The sequence below is a fragment of the Petaurus breviceps genome, unplaced genomic scaffold (genome assembly GCF_028583685.1).
Source record: "Petaurus breviceps papuanus isolate PSGF00001 unplaced genomic scaffold, PetGlider_PUasm1.0 185, whole genome shotgun sequence".
Taxonomy (NCBI): Eukaryota; Metazoa; Chordata; class Mammalia; order Diprotodontia; family Petauridae; genus Petaurus; species Petaurus breviceps.
The window spans coordinates 26878729-26901439 of NW_027185797.1; the positions used below are offsets into that span (position 1 = coordinate 26878729).

Genomic DNA, 22711 nt, shown 5'->3' on the forward strand with positions numbered 1-22711 from the left:
GAGAGAGAGAGAGAGAGAGAGAGAGAGAGAGAGAGAGAGAGAGGAGAGACAGAGGAGAGACAGAGAGAGAGACAGAGAGAGAGAAGGGGAGAGAGAGGGAGAGGGAGAGAGAGAAGGAAAAGAGTAAAGAACCCAACATTCATCACTTGGGGAACTTTTGAGAAAAACCATAGTGCCAATCTTTAGGAGCTAACAAACCCACGGACCAAAAAAAAAAATGGAGATGAAGTGCAGCACCTGTTGAAAAAATCTCCTCCACAGTGCTAGACTAGCTTATTTCTAAGAGACCAGCCTTGACTCATTGGGCAGCATCGAAAGGTGCGATTTCACACAAGTTGACAAGATGAGGAATCATTTTGGGTTCAGCTGAGAACCTCCTTTGCCATTCTCCTGGTGTAAATGCCTTGGAGCCAAAGGCTACTTTCCATGTGATGGAAGAGTAGGAAAAGCGCCTGTGGAAATACTGTCTTTCCAGCGGCACCCAGGACTTGACGCTACTCTTTCTCTGCCCGTCAGGATGGTGAAGTCGGTTTCACGGCTTAAAACGAAAAATAAATCTCAGGCTATTAGCAGTCGATGACGGAACAATGTAACGTGTGTAGTGAATAGAGCCCCTCTGAATGATTATATAGTACATGGATTTTCAATGTTCAGAAGGGCCATATAAAACCCGTTGTAATTCAAGGGTGTGATGTTATTACCGGTATCAGGCATTGACTCACAATACAGGTTTGAACAAAGCTCCCTTTCCCAATGTCCCCACAGCTGCCTGTCAATAGCATTTCACCTGTGGCGAGGCTGCTTCTAACTTGCTCTGTTTATTAAAAACATTAAATCAGGCACACGAAACATCTCCTGGTTTCTATTTTGTAAAAACCTGAGAGCTTAAATGAACCCCAGCTGTGGGTGAAGGGCTCTTGAAAGCCAATCGTTTTGAGAAGTGTGTTGTTTTAAAAAAAAAACAACTTTTTTTTCTTTTTTGCTCATAGAGGGGAGAAAAGGGGGTGGGGAAGGGAGAAGTAGGTGGAAATGAAGGAAAAAAAGAGAATGTAGAGGAAAAGAGAAATGTCACTGGTGAGACAGGGAAGGAAAACAGGTAAATTTGTTAGGGAGAAAATGAGAAAGTTCAAGCCAAGGGAATGAAAAGATAGAAGAGGGGTAGACATGTTAGGGAGAATTTTTTGGGGTGAGTTTTATGTTATTCATTTTGCTCAGACATCCATGTATTATATAATTTTTTAAAGGAAAAAAGAAAAAACCCACCAACAGCAGCCATGAAAAGATTCTAAATATACCTTGGGAATCTGGGGATGTCACAAGGCCAACTCTTCCATGTTGGCTATGATGCTTTCCCCCAGATGTACCCCCCAGTTACCTCGGTAGGAATTTCAGTGGATCATTCCATTGGGCACATTGTTGGAGTTGACCCACTTTCTTGATTTGAGGTCTTGGGGTTAGACTGAAGCCACGGCTATGTACAGAAAGAGGTCAGTTTATCAATGAATAACTGGTACCAGAAAGCCGAAGAAAGCACCAAAGTGTTTCCCAAGCAGATAGCATATTAATTGCATAACTCCCTTTTTTATAACTAAGTATAAAAGACACATTTCAATAATAACTATAAAAATGAATGAAAGCCAGTCTTGGAAGGGCTTCAGGAGTTTTCCAGGTTTGAGTTAATTCTAAAAATGCCCTTAGCGGAAAAAGGATGCTCTCAAGGAGGCTGACACTGCTTGTCTCTGGAACAACGGGGGAACGAGGAGTCTTAAAGGATGGGGTTCAGGTCTGTTCTGTGAGAGGCGAGCTGGCTGAGAGTGGAGCTTCCGACGACCTCGCTGACCGACGAGGATGTAGTGATGGTATTGTGTTGAATGACCTGCTGCTGGGAGCAAGCTGGGACAGGGCTGGCCGGCGGGCTGCTCTCAGGACCTGGGGGAAACACACGCATATGCATACCCCAATGTATTGTGGTATTCTCTTGTATGGACTTGCAGACTGCTTAGCGAAACACTTAAACATTTTTTTTTAATTGATACATGTGAATTTCTCAACAGTTTCCCTTGGAAGGAAGTAGAAACTCTGTTTCCAAATTCCTTTTCCAGAGCTGTACTTTAATGATGTTAATAACAATGATGATGGCAGAGTCAATGTGGCTTTAGCAGGTGGTAGGCTAGTCTCAGTCAAAGTCAGAAAAGACCCGGATTTAAGTCCTGCTCCCGACACACTCCAATTGTGACACTGTAAGCAAGTCAATTAAGCTCTCAATGTCCCCAAATATTGTGTTTTACATTATAAATGCTAGTTATTATTATTGTGAGGACCTAGAAGTGGGACCTTGATCAAGGTATTTAAGTCATCTTAGCACCAATTTTCCTCAATTGTAAAATAAGGGGATCATTGTCAGATGACCTCCAGCTTTAAATCTATGATCTTAGAGGTCCTGTCTCCTCATTTTACAGTCCCGACTTCTCTGTGTGACAATAGGGTGAGCCCCTTCACTTTTCGGTGCCTCGGGCAATTCCGTAAGACTTACATTCTGTAATTCTGTAAGTCACAGGTGAGAGACACCTGCAGTGTGGAGAATGGGATCCTAGAGCTGGAAGGAACCTCAGCACAAGAGACAAGTTCTTCCATCTGATGAGTCAAGTGGGGTGGGGACATTACACAATTAGTAAGTAGTAGCATCATGATTTGAATCTAGGGCTTCTGATACCAAATCCAGGACCCTTTCTACTGTGCTAGGCTGTGTCTCACACTGAGAGTTCCCCCAAACCATGAAGTCATAGGGTCAGGGAAAAGCCAAAACAAAACAGAAACATCTGTTTATTTGTTCATTTATTTTGAGCCAAGTCTGTGATCTTATCCCAGCTCCCTCCAACGAAGATCAGAACCTGATCTGCAACTTATAGTTTTAGAGAGTTGCCTGGGCATCAAGGAGTTAAATGACTTGTCCATAGTCACCTAAGTATCAGGTGTCAGATTCGAACCCACGATTTCCTGATGCCAAGGCCAGCCCTCTCTCCACTAGTCCATGCCCATTGCACACTGATGTCTATAAAAGAGCTTTCCTCCCAACACCCCTTTGATGTAAGGGGTGAGTTCCAAATTTAGAATTGCCAACAAATCCAAGTTTCCTCCATGATCAAAATGGCACAAGGAAAATAATTATTTTATGCAAACTTGTCTCTTTGTTATATACAGATGGTCATGTGTGTTACCAAGATGGGAAGAGGACCCACATGAGGTAGGAATATTGCAATTACTCAATATGAAAAACATTTGAAAACATATTGATATTAAACCATTACACCCTGACCTTTGCCCCACCCTTAGTCACTTCTAACTTTGCTATTGGAGAAAATAAGGTCTGAGAATCATAGGGAGTGGTGTCATACTCAAGTATGACTAAACTGGACATAAGGCTCTCTGCCTGCAGTATTTTATAGATGTAGAAAGCCACATATTAACATTATCTATCTTCCATTGTATTTTATTTATTTTGTTAAATATTTAGCAATACATTTTAATCTGGTTCAGGCACTCAGGAATGTTGGGGTCTCTAATTTGACATCTCTAATCTAGACCAGCAATCTCAATTTAAAGATGAAAACAGTGGTCCCGAGAGACTGACTTGCTTAAGGTCATACAGGTGGTAAGCAGAAAAGGCTGGATTAGAACCCAAGCCAGCTGACTCCATAGATAACATTCCTTCCATTGCACCATACAGGGAAGTCTGAAGGAACTTGACTGGGCTGTGAGGATGTGAGGAGCCCAGGTAGGAAATGGGTTCCGATCTTGGCCACCCTCTGGACATGTGGGTCCTACTTCCTCTATTCTAATTCACCCAGTAGGAACTAGTGGTAGCAATGGCAGAAAGACCTCCTTCCCACAGGGGCTTCAGAATAAGGGAACTTAGCTCAAACGTGGTTCCCATTTCCATCTTTCCATCTTTCCTGGAGAACTTTAAGCTGTTTGAAGCCAGAGCAACATCTGGAAGGTTTGGCAGTCCATTGGCAACTACTGGCCACACAAGAGAATGGAAGCTGGGTGGGATTTCCCCACTTGGATTTTCATGGCAAACTCAGCCAGACTTATGAGGAGGGGGGGCCAAGATCTCCACCAGTGTTTTGGCACATGAAGAAGGATTCACCAGCATAGAATGGTCTGACTACACTCCATATCGAGCTTGGCCTCTATACGAATAGGAAAATTTACTTCTGAGTCCTTTTTTGAGAAGACTGAGTTATAAAAAGATGAGTCTGGAATGAGACGAGTCAAAAAAGAAAATAAGCCAGTTACTTACTTAGATAGCCTTGTGACTCTTTCTGCATGGCAGTTATTGGGCAGTCTTTATGTGTTAACAGCAACTGTTTCAGCTGGGCTACCTCATTCTTCAACATGGAAACTTCATTCTGGAAAGAAAATGAGTCAGAGCCTTATTGGAAAAGCCGGTGAAAGCATGCTCCAAGCAAGCAAGCTTCTTCATTCTGTGTTTTGTTTGTTTTGCTTTTACTACATAGGATTTGAGTGATGGAGGCAAAGTGAGGATAACAATTCAGAAACTAGAGGTCATAGAAAGACAGGCTTTTCATCCATCTCCTCGCCTTTCCACTCAAACAAGCTTATTGGCTTTTCCCCGTACACATGTCTGCCTGAACTGCACTCCCTCCTTACCTGAGCTTCATAGACCCAGGTCTCCCTTCAAAGCACAGCTCCAGTAGGCTACCACCCACATGTGACCTTTCCAGATAATAATCAGTATTGCTTATTATTAATCTTATTAACTTATAATTATAAATTTATATGACTTATTATTAATCTAACAGGAGCTGGCTTTTCTATAGTACTTTCAAGTTTGCAACACATTTTACAAATATCATCTCACTGGATTCTCTCCAAAAGTCTGTGACACAGGTGCTATTATTATCCCCATTTTACAGATGAGGAAACCAGGGATGATTAAGTGATTTACCAAGTGGCCCACAGCTAGTAACTCAGGTGTTCAAGTCATCAATCAATAAACATTTATTACGTGCCTGCTCTGTGCCTAGCACTGTGTTAAGCGCCAGGAATAAAAAAGAACATCAAAGTCCTTGCCCTCAAGGACTTTACACTCTAATGGCGGAGACATCACAAGAACAAATATCTATGCACAAGCTTGTACAGGATAGATAGGAAATGAGTCCAACACTATCTTCCTTGTTTCCTAGATACCGGATTGATGTTATGTTCTATGCCTCTTGAAATTAATTTGTATTTATTAAAATTGATTTCTACTTGTACACATATGTTGTCTCCACTGAATGGAATGTACGCTCTTTAAGGGAAGGGAATATTTCATTTTTGACCTTAGTTCAGGGCCTAGAATTTAGTCAACATTTAATAAATGCTTTGTTGAATTGAACATAGACTTTCCAAAAGTTCATTTGTGTGATATAGTTTTTATCAGACAAGGTGAACTGTACTGAGGCCTCCACACTCTCCAGACAGTGGCTCCCAGGCATCATCATTAATTTGCCTTTATTCCACCAGTTCTACATGCTCCGATTGGTTCTAATGACTGAAGAGGTGAATGACAGGGCAGAGAACAGAATTTGGATCAGTTATATGGCTTGGTTGGTGGCCTTCAAATTGACAAGTGCAGAGGAGAAGTTGCCTCATTAATTCACCATCAGATCTCCAAGTCAGAAGCAAGAAACATGTACCACTCTGCTTGAAAGGAACTTCACAATCTGATCTCCAATTAGCGGTGAGACTGAAGCTGCTCAAGGCAAATCCCAGTCTACCTACTGGAGCAGTGGTGCCAGCACATTAATGCAAAAGAAGAGCAAGCATTTAATGCTCTGAATCAAACACATGGGGTTGACCCATCAAGGACCCTTATATCTCCCATTTCCCTCAAAATAACGATTGTGCTATGTCTAATACCTGGCACATAGTAGGTGCTTAATAAATTCCTATTGATAGACTGGGATGTTATTTGCTTGATTTACTCAAATAAATTACTTCGACTCTCACTATGCCTGTGTGAATTGAGCTTAAATGGTGACCCAAAAAGGAAAAGCATGTTCTTCATTTTTAAAATATTTGTTGGCATCCTTGGTATCTTAGAAACAGGCAAGGGTAACAGAGGGCTGAATCCAAGGTGCTTCCACTTGATAAAAATTAACTTCAAACTAGACAATATTTTGGATAGTCCCACTTTATAATCGTGACAAATGATGGCCTTATAGTTGGCTAATGTCCATTCACAATTTGCCAAAAACAATGGCCCAATGAACCTGAACAATTTTCCTCCTAAAGCATAAAGCATGGGTTTATTTGGGTTATTTTGGGTTGTTTGGATTTTGGGGGGACTGGGTCTCCCTATCTTGCTCAGACTGGAAGTGAAGCAGTCGTTGACAGGCTGGATGCCACTGCCAATGGGCATGGAAGCTTTGACTTTGTCCATGTCTGATCCGGGATAGCCTGGTAGCTCTCCTGCTCCAATTCCCCCCAGATCTAATGTACCAGATTTAATGAACCATTACCAGAAATGTACCAGATTTAATGAAGACACTTGGCTGACTTTTAGCCTTATTGCAGCTCGGAACTCCTGAGCTCTATCAATCTACCAATCTACTAGTATCAGCCTCCTCAGTGGCAGGAATTCCAGGTGTGCCATACCCCATTTGGCCCAGAACGTGAGTTTTAACACAGTGGCCACTACATTCTCTCCGTGTTGCTTCTTTTTGGAGACCCAGGGTTTAGCACAGTGCCTGTAGATAGCAGATGTTCCATAAATGCTAATTGACTGCAATAGGAACTTGGCTCTCCAGTCACTAATCTCACTAATAAAATAGAATTATTTTGATCCCTAAAGTTATATTTCATTTTTACTTTAATCTTTTTTAAAGTGTCCTTTTCCAGTGTTATCAGCAAAAAAGGAGATTGATTAAATTATCTGATATTAACCATTCCAATAAGCCAAGCAATGAAACTTTTAACATTATACTTTCTACTTATACATTATACTTCTTCATGAAAAGCTTTCAAAGTTAACAACTGGCTGCCCAAAATAACTATTTGACAATGAAAAAAAAATCAGTCAATTATATATGGAAATTATTCTTATGATTTGAAGCAGCTCACAAAAGAAGGTTGGACTGACCCAAAATAGGGATGATTGAAGAATGTCACACCAGGCCCATTGCTCTCCAAATTGACACTTAATTTGAGTGAAATTTGGGAAGAGTCAGTTTCACGTATGTAAAGATTTATTTTTTACCTTGAAAAGCACATTTCCTCTCTCTCATTTAACCCTTTCTCTCCTTAGGACATCTGCCTTGTCTTTTTCTCACTGTTCCCTTTTTAAAATAATAGCATGAGCCATAGAGAAACTCACCTTTCAGACAAGGCTTAGATCTGATAGGATTCTTGGTCACACAAATGTTCTTATTAAGTGATCAAGGATTAAGAAAAGATGAGAGGCAGCCTAGGGGCTGGGGAAGGTGCCAAGGCTTTGGAGTCAAGGGCCTGTCTGGGTTTGAATCCTGACTCTGCCGCTTCCTTCCTGTTAAGTGACTTGGGACAAATCTTTTCTGGGCCTCAATTTCCTGGTCAATATAATGGAATCTTTCCAGCTGTAAATGCATGACCCTTAGCAGCTCCAAATCTATGCTCTCTTGATAGCAACATCCATCACATGCTTTGTAGAAGGCAATAAAGGCGTTAAGTTTGTAAAAAATCACAACTGCCAAATATTCAGACTCCCTAATTAGGAGCTTTTAGATTCAGAAAACAGAAAATAATGCTTAAGAAAAGGCCAAAGGCTCTCCTAGTGTTTAGTGTGCGATGAATAGTAACTGGCCAGGTTTACTATGGAACAGTAGCTTTAGTCATCTCCTCAGGGGCTGGTGACTCTTTTTCATGACTTGACCCGGGAAACAACATTCACCAAGTCTATGAACTAGAATCCACTGCTTTCCCCCATTGGAGAGGGGGACGAGAAGAGGAGAAAGAGAGAGACAGAGACAGAGACAGAGAGACAGAGAGAGAGAGAGAGACAGAGAGAGACACAGAGAGAGACAGAGACAGAGAGAGACAGAGAGACAGAGAGAGAGAGACAGAGAGAGAGAGACAGACAGACAGACAGACAGAGGGAGAGAGAGACAGAGAGAGAGAGAGAGAGAGAGAGAGAGAGAGAGAGAGAGAGAGAGAGAGAGAGAGAGAGAGAGAGAGAGAGAGCATTCTTCCCTTTCTGATGGTTTAGAAGTACTGGAATTCATTTCCATTTATTCTTCCAGCCCAGTCCTGAGTCACACCCTCTCTGTTCAATGTTCACTCAGAATTGCTGATTGCCCCTTCCTTAAGAAAACAGTTCTGAATTCCGTTGTTTGGGCTACACTTTGGGTCTGGCTGGCTCCCTCCTTTGGCACACCCTGACCCATTCTACAGTAAGATTTTCACTTCCTTGAGAAGCTGCTGCAAGCAGCCAAATCACCTCAATGAGCTACACTATGTGTTCTCCTGGCCCAGCACCAAAGTCTTATCTGAAATATGGTGCACTTGCAGAGTGTTTCCATCTGCTGATCCCAAAGCACGTAATAAATGAGACTGCCATCTCTCATGCTACAAACCAGGAAACTGAGACCCAAAGAGGTAAAAGTAAAGAGAAATTCAGGGAACAAACTGGTGCCCTGAGAAGTGAGTGTCATGTCCTCCTGGAGATGCACATCTGTTCACATGAATGCTTTATGTCATGGTTAAAGGCTGGCTGCCAGATAATATCCCCAGAAGAGGAGAGTCACTAGCACATCACACTTGCACACCTAACTCTCCAAGGGGCAGCAGTTAAGGAAGGTCTGATGTCCATGGCAGAGAAAACAAATTCATGGGATAGTCTGTAGTGACAGGAAACCTGGCAGAGGGGATGGAGAGGAGGCTGGCAAGGCAGGAGAGCCTCCTCTTCCTTGTATTAGTCCTGTGACCCCAGGCTGGTCACTTACCTACTCTCACCCAAGTTTCCTCACCCACAAAACGGGGCTCATAGGGACTATAGTCCCTTCTCACGGGGTTATTGTACAAGGGCATAAAATCATAGATTGGAAGTGGGGAGGGATTGTAGAGACCACCAAGTGAGTCAATAAAGGCACAAAAAAGGTCACTCCACCAAGTCACATAGCCAATAGGGGTCTGAAGCAGGATCTAAAGCTGAGTTTTTGTGAGCCAAATCTAGTGCCTTTTCCATTCCACCAGCCAACGTTCATTCAAGGATATGAAGTATTTTGTAAACTTCAAGTGCCGTAGAAACATCCTATTACTGTTATAGTACACAGAGGATCAGGAACCTGACTTCCGGTCCTCTCTCTTCCCCTAATTCATTGTGTGACTCTAGGCAGGTCAGTTCTGTCCTGTCTGATGCTGCCTGCCCTTTTTTATCTGCATCCCCAGCACATACAACAGCTACTCAATAAAAAAATCCTTGTCCATCGGACATTCGTGGCTCTCCATAGCTCTAAATGTCTCTCCCACAAAATTACCTTGTATTTCTTCTAATACATTTGAATATACTTAGAGACATATATGTTTTGCTTAATTTTTTCCCCCTGACACAATGTAATCTCCGTGAGGGTAAGGATAGTTGTCAGAGCATAGTGGAGAACCTAAAGCTTGCTAGACACTAGCAATGTGATTGAAAAGAAGTCATTTAGCCCCTCTGGGTCTCAGTTTCCTCATATTTAAATGAGGGAGTTGAATTCAATAGCATCTAATATATCTGTCTAGTCCTAAATGGATGATTCTATGACTGTTTCTTTTTAATTTTTGTATAAACTGTACTTAGCACATAGTAGGCTCTTGATTATATATCATCATATACTGTTTTTTAATTTACATAATATCAATAATATAATTAATAAGTGTTCATTTAAATATTAAATAGGTAATGAATATGAACAAATTTTTACTGATCATCACTGAACTAAATAAACTCTAAGGTCTATTTTGTTGAGGTTTTTTTGGTCTTTTTTGGAGGGGGAAGGGCAAGGCAATTGGGGTTAAATGACTTGCCCAAGGTCACACAGCTAGTAAGTTAAGTGTCTGAGGCTGGATTTGAACTCAAGTCCTCCTGACTCCAGGACCAGTGCTCAATTCACTGCGCCACCTAGCTGCCCCCTAAGGTCTATTTTGGCTTATAAATTTGATCTCTGACTCTTTTTGTGAATAAAGCCTTCTATCTTGTTTTTGTTGTTGTATGCTAACACCTAACACAACTCCTGGCATATAGTAGGCACTTGATAAATGTTTTTTTTTTTACTTTGATTGATTGTGATCATTAAACAGTGAAACTCATGTGGTTTTCTTATGTATTAATTTCAGAAGTCACAGTGTCAAAGAAATCAGGACTGGAAATGACTGCCTCCTCTACCTAGATCATCTCTTTCATTGATTCCCATTTAATGGGTGAGGAAATTGGGGGCAAAGAGAAGATGCTAAAAAAAAAAATCAACAATTGCTTTGACGACAGTCAATGGTCAACATGGCTGAAAGAAGGAAACTTTCCTGAAGCTAAAAGCAGGAGACAGAAAACTTGGGCAGTGTCAACACCCCAAAATAGGGCTAAGAAGAGCTTAACACGCCTGAAAATGACTCAACAACTACAGTGTGTTGGGGAGGGTCTCTGTTATCTGTAATTCTCTTATTTCATGAATTGTGCTCGAAACTCCTCCCTCTATCCCTATGTCTACCTGTGGGAGTATACCAGAAGAGGCAAATATTGAGCAGAATGCAAAGGTATCCTGAGTGAGGGAGCAGTGGCTTTGGATGGGCAGGATCTGAGTTTGAACTCAGCTCTCCCACTCACAGCATATTTTGAAAGAGAAGATTGTGAGTAATCACAGCCAAGACAGGGACACCTCATAAGGAAAGGTTGCCTATGTGGCTCTGAATGAATCATTTCTGAGACTCAGTTTTCTCATCTGTAAAATGAGCAGGTTCTGAATCAATGAATGAATTGAGGATTCCAATTCTATTCATGAGCAAAGTTAATGGCTAGCACTGATAGAATCTTCTGCTGTTGAGAGCCCTTTCACCATGGGCTTTTAAAACCACTTGGGGTTGCTATTCCAAAGCTGGTAGCCATCTGCCTATGCTCCCTTGGAAGGGTAGAGGGTCTCTAGGCTCATTGATTCAACTCAAAAGAGGTCCCAGTGTGGAGGTGCATGCCCACAGAGAAACATAGACATAACTTACAACATTCTGGGGAGAGGCGACATTCAAATACACTTCAAATGGTGGGGCCAGCAGTTTGGGGGATTTTCTGATGTCATTTATGAAGGGACACAGCCAAAGTGTTCTTGGGAGGGAGCAAAATTCTATGCCAAAAATATAATTATGACAACGAGCTGCAGAACGTAGGCATGTTTTTTGTTGATTAGCTGAGGGCAATTTGGGTTCATTCAGAATCAGGGGACCTTCAATTTGTCAGAGAATGGCTCCCATCTGGCTGATACTTTTGCCAAATCCCAAACGTGGGCTCTTGTTGTGTCTAAGATTTCAGCATCTCCTTGGACCATGTGTCTTTGCATTTAGATTTGAAAAAAAAAAAAAGATTTCACTATTGTTATGGGCGGCCAGAGGATCCCAACATCCCTAAACCTAGAAATCCACTGAGAATCACATTGACCTTTGATAAATCTCAAGCTGATGTCACTTAATCTCTGAGACGAAATAAAGCAAAGGGCTTCCTCCTCTCATCTGCAAGGCTCGGGCTTACTGAAGATGGGAAAAAGGAATGCACAGTGTATAGACCAGGGAGTCAGGAAACCTCCAGCTAAGTTACAGATTTCAAGCTGGGACCTCAGAGGTCATCTGGTCAAAGGCTCCCACCCCTCACTTTGAGATAAGGAAACTGGCTCAGAGGGGGCATCACTGGCTGATGTGGATACATTTCTAGATTTAGACCTGGAGGGAACCTCCAAGGTGGATCAAGTCACAGTCTCTTCATTTTATGATTGAGGAAACTGAGACCCAGAGTAATGGAAGTGACTTCTGTTCATAGACTTCGAGCTGGAGGGAATCTTGGAGAGGATCCAGTCTAACCCTGACATTTTACAGTTGGGGAAACTGAGGCTGAGAGTGAGTAAGGGGCTTGTAAATGGTCATGTAGGAAGTAAGGCAAGAAGTGACAGAGCTGATATTTCATCCCACATCCTACAACTCCAATTCAGCCCTCTTTCTGCCACACTACCCTTGTTTGGTATTATGGATAGAGGATTGGACGAGAGTTAGAAAGATCAACATTCAAATCCTTTTGCAGCTACTTACTAGCAATGGGACCCTGGACAGGTCACCTATGCACTCTCAGCCTCAGTTTCCCCATCTGCAAAATGGGAAAAATAAGAACACCTACCTCAAAAGGTTTTTTGTTTGGTTAATTTTGTTTTTGGTGAGGATTGAATGAAGTGATGCATGTAAGCATTTTTTGTTCAGTACAGTTAACTCTCTGTGACCCCACTTGGGGTTTTCTTGGCAAAGATCTTGGAGTGGTTTTCCATTTCCTTCTTCACCTCATTTGACAGATGAGGAAACTGAGGCACATAGGGTGAAGTGACTGGCCCAGGGTCACACAGCTAGTCAGTCTGTGACTAAATCACAGTCAGAGTCAGACTAGGTTTGGCTAAGTGCTACAGAAAGGTGATCTCATTGTTACTGCTTTGCTATTAACTGTGTGACCCTGGAGAAGTCCCTCTAGAAACCCAGATTTTAATGTGGATTGAGAAGAAGCAGGTGAAACCCATCACCTCTGAGAGCTCCCCCAACCCTAACAGACTACACACACCTGTGCACAAAGTCCAGCTCCCTGGGGACGGGGTTGTAGAGAGCAGGGCCTGGGGGACCACCTCATTTACTTAGGATGGCTTGTTCTAGCTGCAGATGGTGAATGCCCCAACCTGACCAGGAGGTTCTTGGTTGGAAAACAACATACCAGTGGCAGGAGGCCATCTAGACCTTGGCTCCCCAGGCTGACTGGAGTTTGTTTGCTTAGCACCTTCCCCTTTGGTTTATTTAACATTTGACTCTCATGGCTGGGGATGGGAAGAGAGAGAGAGAGAGGGAGGGAGGGGGAGAGAGAGAGAGAGAGAGAGAGAGAGAGAGAGAGAGAGAGAGAGAGAGAGAGAGAGAGAGAGAGAGAGGGGGGGAGAGAGAGAGAGAGAGAGAGAGAGAGAGAGAGAGAGAGAGAGAGAGCTCTGCTTCTTACAAAGGTCCAGTGAGAGGGAAAAGGTCACACAGAGGTACGAGGATGGATGGCTTCTCTACCATGCAGAACAATATATCTCAAGGATAAATACTAGACAAGATGGGACACATTGGTTGGGTATGACTCCTACTCCCATTAGACTTACTGGTGGGGGGCGTGGAAGATTAAGTATTGACTTAGTATTTACTCCTCTTTGTGTGTGGGGGAAAGGGAGAGTAGATGTCTTATTTGACAAGAGGGGATATTTGTGTGAACTTTAATGTTTTTCCACCTTGGGGAGACTGGAGTCCTAGAACCTCCTTTCCTTCACTGACTTGGCTCTAAAAAAATTTTTTTAATTAGTAGACTGGGGTCAAAGGAAGGGCATAATAGCTGTACATGCTGGGTAAAAATGAATACTAATACACTAGTGTCAAGTAACAAGCATATTTATAGATCAACAGCTCCTTTTTCCCTTTCCCTCTTTTCATATCTCTCCCTCCCTATCCTGCCAGTCTGATACTTTGGGATGGGGTAATTTCATGGCATTTTGCTCTGAGGAATTCCAGGTATGGAAATCTCCTTCACCAATGCAGTTTGGTCACTCTCTACAATGCAAGAACATAGTATTTTGAGCTAGAAGGGGCCTTTAAGAAACCCCTTCATTTTCTAGAAGAGCAGGCTGATGCCTCAGAGATGAAGTAAGTTACCCAAAGTCACCCAGCTGCCAAGTGGCATAGCTAGGATTTGAATCCAGGTCTTTGGATGTCAGTTCTGGGCCATGCAACCTTTTTGGCAGTGACCTGTAATTTGGTCCTTTTGGGTGTCTCCTGATACACAATCTCCTTCTACCAATGCAAATGGTAACAGAGTATTGGAGGCTGCCCTCAGCACTCAGTAACCAGTCTGGGGTCACACTGACAGGTGCCAGAGTTGGGATTCGAACCTAGCTCTTCCTAACTTCAAGGTCAGCCCTCTTATCGACTATACTACATTGTCTCACACGATATTCATGCCCTAGAAAAATCTGTGATGACTCATTTGAATAGAAACTCACTTAGTTTTTCATTTGATAAATGAGGAATATGAGACCTAGAGAGAAGTGACTTATTCTCTTCTTGTAGATGTATTCCACATGAAAATCCATCTATTTATGCTAGTCCAATTGCCTTGATCTAAGTCTATGTACATCATGAAACTTGCTGAAGTAATGTGGGGTGCCCTCATGCTCTCCTCCCCATCTTTTTCACCTATCCCATCCCTCTTCTGGGGACCTTCTTTCCTTTTCTTGTAAAGTGGTTCCCATGACAGGCACATGTAAAAAAAAAACAAGAAAGAAAAAATATGAAGACATATTGAGATTTGACCTGAGTTGGGGAGGGGTATCAGAAGCTGAAGCCCTGAGTTCACAGAAGCATAGAACCTCCTAATTATATGGGTTGGTCTCAAGGGCCTCTGAGATGCCTCCCAACTCTGAAGGTCAGGGATTTGATGCTCTGGTAAAAGATCCCTCCAAGGGGGTGGAGTTTAAGCATTCTGCACAGGAATCCCCAGTCAGTGGTCATCCTGACTTTACCTGAAGACCTCACATGAGGGGGCATGTCCCTACCTCCTGTCCAGCTCCCCTCATGAGGAAGCTTCTTTTTACACAGTGCCTAAGCCTGCCCCTTGTCAACTTCCTGCTTTGCTCCTTCTACCTTTTAGGGGAGGGACCCGACAGAAAAAATGAATTCCTGCCTCTAACATTTTCTCCCTTTGTGACCTTGGGCGAGTCACCTCCTCTCTATTGGTTTTCATTTCCTTCTATTTCCAACTTGGGTGTGGGATGAAGCCACGTGTAAGGTCGCTCCCAGCTCAAAATCCTTAGAAATCACATCAGTTTGTCCCTTTGTCAATCCCCATTTTCAACAAGGAAAAACTATGACTATTCACTATGAGAAAAAGGGGGAAAGAACAAAAGCCCCAAAGAAGCATCAGGTGACTGAATCCTGCAGGTCCTTCTGTTGGTCAATCGAGCTGAAACCAGGTGGTTTCTTCGTCAGATGGAGGCTACATTCTGTTCTTTTCTGAGGCCCCCCTTCCCACAAGTGATACTATTTTTCCCTCCTCAAATTAATTTGTATTTATTTTGTCTATAACTTGTACACATATAAAACATATACATTGTGTGAATGATATATATACATACATATATACACACTATACATGTATGTATATATGTGTGTGTGTGTGTGTATCTATCTACCCACCTCCCTATTTGTTGTTTCTTCTTCAGTAGAGTGTAAGTGCCCTGAGGGCAAGGACTGTCTTCATTCTGTGCCTTTCTATTCCCAGTACCTAGCACAGTATAGTTTACAAATAGTAGGCACTTAATATTTACTGAATTGAATTGGCATCTTTTTAAAAGCATCATCTTGATCTGCTCTCCTATCTGAATAAGACATATGCCAGTATATCTGGCAAGAGGGGAAAATGGCACGCGCCCTCCGATTTTGCCAGATCCTACTTCAATGATTCCCTGGCAAGGATTTGAGGGGAGCAGCTATGGATTAAAGGCCTCATAGATGGCACCTATGTTTTTGCTGGCATCCCAATGTGCCATATTTGTGCTTAGGTCAACCAGTGCCTGTGGGTTCCCCAGTGCCCAGTGCACACAGGGCCTTTGTGTGGCGGCTGGAGAGCCAGGGGCCCGCACCTGAAGCTGCATGTTTGTCTGGGTGAGTTCTTCCGCTTTTTTTTCCAATGACATCACCCAGACCTTCCTCTTCTGTCTACAGCGCGTGGCAGCTGCTCGGTTCCTTTCCAGAAACTTCCTCCGCCTCTCGTCTGGGTCCTCGTCCACCACCCTTCGCCGACGCCCCCCGGTTGGCTGGGGCGGCTGTATCGTCTGGGTGGGTTGCATCTGCTGTGTCGCTGGTGAAACCTGCCCAGGGTTGGAGAGGGGAAGGGAGAAAGATGAGCAAACAAGCCCACGCCAGGGAGGAGAGGCAGGGGACCAGGGATCTGCTGTCTCAGTTGATCACACAAGCTTTTTCAGGGGTTTGAGAAAACAAAAATACACATGGCAACATTGCAATCTCTAGTCCTGTTCAAGGCTCAGATCAAATGATAACTGCTCCCTTCCCCCTATTACTTTGTACTTACTTCATATACATTTCATATTCACTTATTTACACATTATGCTTCGTCCATAAAATGTAGACTACTTGAAGGCAGAAACTATTTTCATTTTGGCCTTTGTATTAAGTTTCTGAGAGTTTCTGGCTCAGAGAAGGCATTTAACAAATATTTGTGGCATTGAACTGAATTGGAATAATTTTTCTAAACGTATCACCTGAGTGTGTTTTCCTGTCTTTACCAAATATCTGACAGAATTCCTGGTAACCAATCACTCACTCGATCAACATTAATTAAGTTCCTGCTGTATGTTAGGTTCTGTGCCAGGCAAATACAAATAGGAAACCTTCCTTGTTCCTGAAGAGTTGGCATTTGAGTAAGGAAGATAACAGACACACACATAGGAAAAGACCAGATAAGCTTTTTTTTTTTTTTTGAGGGGAGGGAAGATGGGGGAATGGTAGTAATTTGGTGACTTTGCCAGATCTGACTTCAGGGGGAAAATACTAACTCTGGAGTCAAAGGACCTTGGTTCGAATCTTGCCTCAGATGCTTTCTCATGTGTGTGACTGGGGAAATCACTACACCTCCCTGGCCTTCAGTTTCTTCCTACGTAAAATGAGGGGGTTGGAACAGATGATCTCTGAGGTTCTTCCCAGTTCTCAATCTAGGGTCCTGTGACCATTGTGGAGGGGCTAGGCTCTTATGATGCCTTCTAACGTTCTGAGGCACTAAAGAAAATTCTGCCCAAACCCTTTTCTCCCAACATGGGTGATTAAAAATGTTCTATTTAAGCTGAATTTTAAAACAAACAAACAATGTGGTAGAAAAAAAAAGAAGAGAAACAGGTCAGGTCTGTGGTCTGAACTTTGATGACAAATTTCAGCCATCTGGGAAAAGTTCTCCTAGAAATGGCCAGTCTGCTGCTTTCATTCTCAACCCTGAGATACACGTTGGAGAACTGATCCCAAACTAACAGAACCCAAGATGTCTGGTACAGCTTTTTATGCCTCACAGGTCTGAGCACAAGGGGGTAGACAGTCACCGGAAGGACACATGCCCCTGGCTGGCTTTGGAGCCATTTACCTAGGATCACTAACATCTAGAGATCATTTCAGGGATTGCAAAGAATGTTAAACTTTGCTTAAATGTTGGCAAAATGCTTTACATCCATTCTCTACCTCCAGCTTCATTCTGGAGGCCCTTCCTGTGGGAGGGTTGGAGTTCACTGTCTCTGAGAACAATCTGTAAACAAATGAGAAGGGTAGGGTAGAGAAAAAAGAGAAGTGGGGCTTCAAAGTTGGGAGAGACCCGAGTTCAGATCCTGTCTCTAGCTGCCTGACTCAGGGAAAGTACCTAACCATGTCTGATCCTCAGTTTTCTCACCTGTAAAAAGGGCTAATAAAGCATCTGCCTCAAGGATTTGTTGTGAAAATTGAATGAAATTAAATAATATACATAAAAGCCTCCACAATGCCAATGACAAAGTGCCAGGGAGCATTGTTAGCTTCTGGTGTCTGAGAATAAGGATCCCATTTGCGTCAGAGATGTTTGGTGTCACAGTGGACCAAATGTGCCATGGGTCGGTCCATGGTGTAGCTGGGTCCCTGGTGTCTCCATAACCTATTTTGACTGTGCTTGATCAGGTCTCCTCAAGGCTCAGGGACATTTCAAAGTCTAGCCACCTCCTACATTGCTGCCTTTGCCCTCATTCCCCATACAGGCACACAGCACCTTGTGAGACCCTCAGATCCACTTTTATGGGCTTGGACACCTGATACTCCCTCCAATGTACTCTACTCTCTCTTTTTTTCATTTAGAGGGAAAAAAGGGCATTTCTCAGTCACTCAGATTTCCAGCTATAATCTCCATGAGGCTGTTTTACTTGAGACTCTTTGTCTGTTTGACTATTGGTCTGAAAGTCTAAGAAATGGAACTCAACAGCCAGCCTCTCCAACGTTCCCTGGGACAGAATCAGTACTTGGTATATGTTTGTTGACTGACTGACTGACTTATGGGGACTCATCAGCACAACTAGTCGTCAGACTAATGGCTACAGGTTGACATCTTGAGGGAAGACTGATGGGTGGTGATGTAGTTTGATCCCAAACTCTATCAGACTTTCTGTGGATTTATATGCCATTAGTCTCTGGGTTGTGTTTGTGTATGTGTGTGAGCTGACTTTTATGTAACGTGAAAGAGTTTCTCAAAGCCACTTACTGGTGACTTCATAACACCCACTAGACTCCTAAAGCATGCTAGTGAGAAAACAGATGAACTGTCTAAAGCCTTAGTCTCTCTAGGGACCATCGAGGTAACCAGCCCTGTTTTTGGGAAAGACTGAGTGGTTGTCACTTCAGAGGCCAACACTGGAGCCAAACCACCCACTCCAAGGCAAAACATCTCCACAGAGAACATGCTGAACTGCCCGGTTCTTTTTGCTTTTATCCAAATCCTTTTCCTGTGTGAAATAAATCATGAGCTCATATTCACATTCGGGGGACCAGGCTTAGCAAAATGGTGAGTCTGGCAAAGTGGATTTTCTGTTCCCCTCCTTCTGCCTTTCAGGGGTTCCCTTCTAGTTCCTTCCACCAGAACTTCATCTCCCTAGGTGGCCAGCTCCTCTTCCTCCCCCTCCCCGTTCCTGTTCCCACCTCTCCTTCCCCTCAGTGCTTTAGCTGAAGACATTAGTTAGGTTAGAATGTCAGACATACAGTAGGGCCAGTCAAGAGATAGTATTCAACAGGGGGAGCCCTCCCCTTGCTCCAGCCTTCCTGTGGTGCCCTAGAAGACTTAACCAGACAAGCCAAACCTTGCAGATGACCATTCCAAGTGTTACAGGAACAGGCCTGGATGTCAGAGGGCTGGCTCCTAATCCCAGCTTTGCCCCTTGCTACCTGTGTGATTCTGGGCTTTAGTTTCCTGATCTGCTGAATGGAGACTAGACTAGAGTCTAGGAGGTCCCTTCCAGACTGAATCCTATGACCCTTATCCTGTAACCAGGAAAGATTCCAAATACAAACCCAACACAGGCTTTTGTGCTCCCATCAGTCTATGCAACTGCAACTGAATTCTCTAAGACTTCGATCCTTTCCAAACCTTTTTTTTTTTAAAATCAGAATCACAAAATTAATCTTTATAAAAGTTTTAATTTATCTCAACAAACACTGAGTGCCTATTTCATAGGTTAAGAGTACCAGGCAGGTATTTCTAACTTTTTATATGATGTCATGGATCCCTGGCAATACCACATCTATGAACCCCTTTAGGATATTTTTAAATAAATTTGAACTGTTTACATAATTGGAAGAAATATTAAATTTCAGTTTAAGGTTCTGAGGCCATTACTCCCACTCACGACCTTGATCTCTTGTTCCACACCCAGACCGTGTCCCATTATTTTATCTCTAATATCTCCTTCTCTGCTGGCTCCTTCCCTTCTGCCTAGAAGTAGCTGAAACCTCCTGAATCCTAAAAGCAAATATCTACCATCAATCTTACCATACTCTCATGCTCTCATTTAGCATCTTGTCTTGCTTTCCTTGTTAAAATTCTAGAAAGAGGAGTTTACCATGGGTGCCTCCATTTTCTCACCACCTGAGGAGCCTACCATTTGCTCCTCAGTCTCCCAAGCATATTATTTGAGCAGTAGTATGAAGGATGGAGAAGGGGAAGCCTGGGGGTTAGGATAAGGATACAAAAATCTTACAGGCAAGAGCTGAAAAGGACCCAAACTAGGAGCTTGGCCATGTGAGCAGAGAGAAAGGTGTTGCTGCAAGAAATATTGTGAAGCTTGGAGCAGAATGACTTTGCAGTGCTCAGGGCCATGGAAGTCACTGTAGATTTTGAGCTTGGAGGAGAGAGAGGATGGTGGTGCCATCAACAGAAAAAGGAAAGTTGGGAGGAAAGGGATGTTTATGGGGGATATAACAAAGCTGATTCTGGACATGTTGAACCTAAGTTGCTAGGGAAGAGACATCTTGTAGACAGTTGGAAAAATGTGTCTGTAGTTCGGGGGAGAGAACCTACCATGTGCTGGGCTCTTTTCTAGGCACTGGGGATACAAATCAAACAGTCCCTACTCTCAAGACACTTACATCACATTGGGAATCATCTGCCTAGAGGTGATAATTGAAGTTATGGGAGTGAATGAGATCAGAAAAGAGACAGACCAGAGGGAGAAGAAAAGAAAGCCCAGGACACCATGTTGAGAAACATTCATACTTCAAAGTCAGAGGAAGAAAGATGAGCTATCAGAAACTGAGAAACACCAGTCATACTGAATTGTGTAAGCCTTGGGAGAGCTGATTATCCAAATAGAGGGGGTGCTTAATAGTATTGAATCCAAATGGTAAAAAAAATGAGGAAAGAGGGAAAACTACCTCAATAGGGCACTTACAGAAGTAGTTTCAGCAGGGAGGTAAGGGCAGAAATAAAGAAGCTGTGAGAAGCTGAAGAGATGGGAGACCATGAAGAGTAATCTTGGACTGTAATCTATTCTTTCTAAAAATTGAAAAGTGAAGGAGAATAGATATAGAATGATAGCTTTGGGGGAATATCAGCGGGGAAGGTAAGGGGTTTTATTGCTTTTTGGAATGAGAAATCTTAATACATTCACAGGAAGAGTGGAAGGGGAAGAGAGCTATTGAATGATGAATAATGCAAAGAACTGAATGAGAGGAGGGTTTCAAGTAGGAATACTTGGCTAAGAAGTTGACTGGAGGGAAGGAAGGGAGGATAGGTAAAGACATCCCAGAGAGGCTCTGACATATGGAGGCTAGGAGAGAGGAAGCTCGGGACAAGCAACTCCAATCTTATGTTAAATATGGAAGGACAAATTTTCTTCTGGGTGAAAAGGATGTCTGTGGGAAGATTTGGAAGAACCATTGCCTGACTTTGATAAGGAATCATCAGAGTCAGGGATCTCATTGCCAAGTCCAGGTCTTGGGGTCATAGGTTTAAAGATAATTGAGAACAACCCCCCAAGGTCACATATGTAGAAACTGAGGCTCAGAGAGGTTATCTGAGGTCCCCAGTGTCACACAGGGAAGAAGCTGAAGAAATAGGGATCTGAACCTAGGTCTTCTCACCCCCAAATCCAGGGCTCTCTTCCCTCTGTCACACTCAAAGAACTTATGGCTTTGTCTAATCCAGGCCTTTGACTCCTGGGAAACCCCAGCCCCTGTCTGTTTGGGTTCAGAAATCAATAAAATCATTCGACATGAGCTGATATGAAATGTCCCAGTGGTATCTGGGGACATGGTCCAAATGGTTCTGTTGGTCAGGTCTTCACAGGATTCTGACCTCAACTCTTTCTGGGACTGTGTAAGTAGGAAAAAAATGTTTCATCCAACTAATTACATTGGCAATTAACTAATTGCATTTACAATTGGCCACTTATTGTCTTGAGACTGAAATGGAGGGCAACTAATGGCTAATGAGCTAATGAGTGTCTTTCGAGATGAGAAGGACTGCTGAACGTGTTTGTGGAGTAACTCACCATTGAAGGCTAAGAGCTAATATTCTCCTTTTATTTAGAAAGGAGATAAGTAAATACACCGACTTGCCTCCTCAGCTATTATCTTATTATTCTCTTTGCCTCAAGTCTTCACTTGGAAACCAGGGCTGGAAATCTGGTGCCATCTTTGACCTAGAACTTGACTTTCCTCCCAACCTTGATGACCCTGGTCCCATAACCCACATTTTTGTAAAGGGCCCTTAAAAGGATGGGTTGTGGACAACCCAGTTCATTATTCATGGCAATGCTTCCTAAGGCATCGTCAAACCACTCTACATCATTATCCCAGAAAATGTCAGCTCCTTGAGAGCTTCCTTCACTCACTCAATGGACCCATTGCTGACACATTCTAAGTGCTTACTCTGTGTTTGGCGGAGTGATTTGTTGTTAGTCATTTTTCTGTTGTATCCAACTTTTCATAACCACATTTGAGCGATTGACCATTTCCTTCTCCATATCATTTTACAGATGAGGAAACTAAGGCAAACAGGGTTAAGTGACTTGCCCTGGATCATATGACAAGGAAGTGTCTGAGATAAGATTTGAACTCAGGTATTCCTGACTTTAGGCCCAGTGTTCTGTTTACTGTACCAGCTAACTGTCCCCAGATATATCCCATACTCTAACCTAGGGCCTGACACAGGAAACACCTGATCAAAGCTTGTGGAATTGGAATTAGCGTGCAGTTCAGAATGGCTCACCACGCAGAATTCCTTCTCTTCTCTGATGACCTCATGTCTGCCTTATTTTCCCATTATCCCTTCAGGGGAAGGTAAACTTTGACTTCCTCCCCATCTCATCCTACAACTGGTTTTTGGATCTTATGGATTTAGACCTAGAATGTCTATGATCATAGG

At 43.0% G+C, this 22711-nt stretch overlaps 1 protein-coding gene across 9 annotated transcripts in view; it reads right to left on the bottom strand.

Annotated features, from left to right (window-relative positions):
* Positions 1-22711, bottom strand: part of CREB5 (cAMP responsive element binding protein 5) — a 508305-nt gene that overhangs the window by 14626 nt on the left and 470968 nt on the right. For 8 of the 9 annotated variants that reach the window (XM_069088638.1, XM_069088640.1, XM_069088644.1 and 5 more), the window contains 3 exons: positions 15915-16142; positions 4304-4412; positions 21-1929 (listed from right to left, as the gene is read on the bottom strand). In XM_069088638.1, the coding sequence (XP_068944739.1) occupies positions 1766-1929; positions 4304-4412; positions 15915-16142 (501 nt within the window). In that variant the 3' untranslated portion in view covers positions 21-1765. Of the gene's footprint in view, positions 1-20; positions 1930-4303; positions 4413-15914; positions 16143-22711 lie in introns of those variants that run through there. The other variant, XM_069088643.1, reaches the window with a different exon arrangement.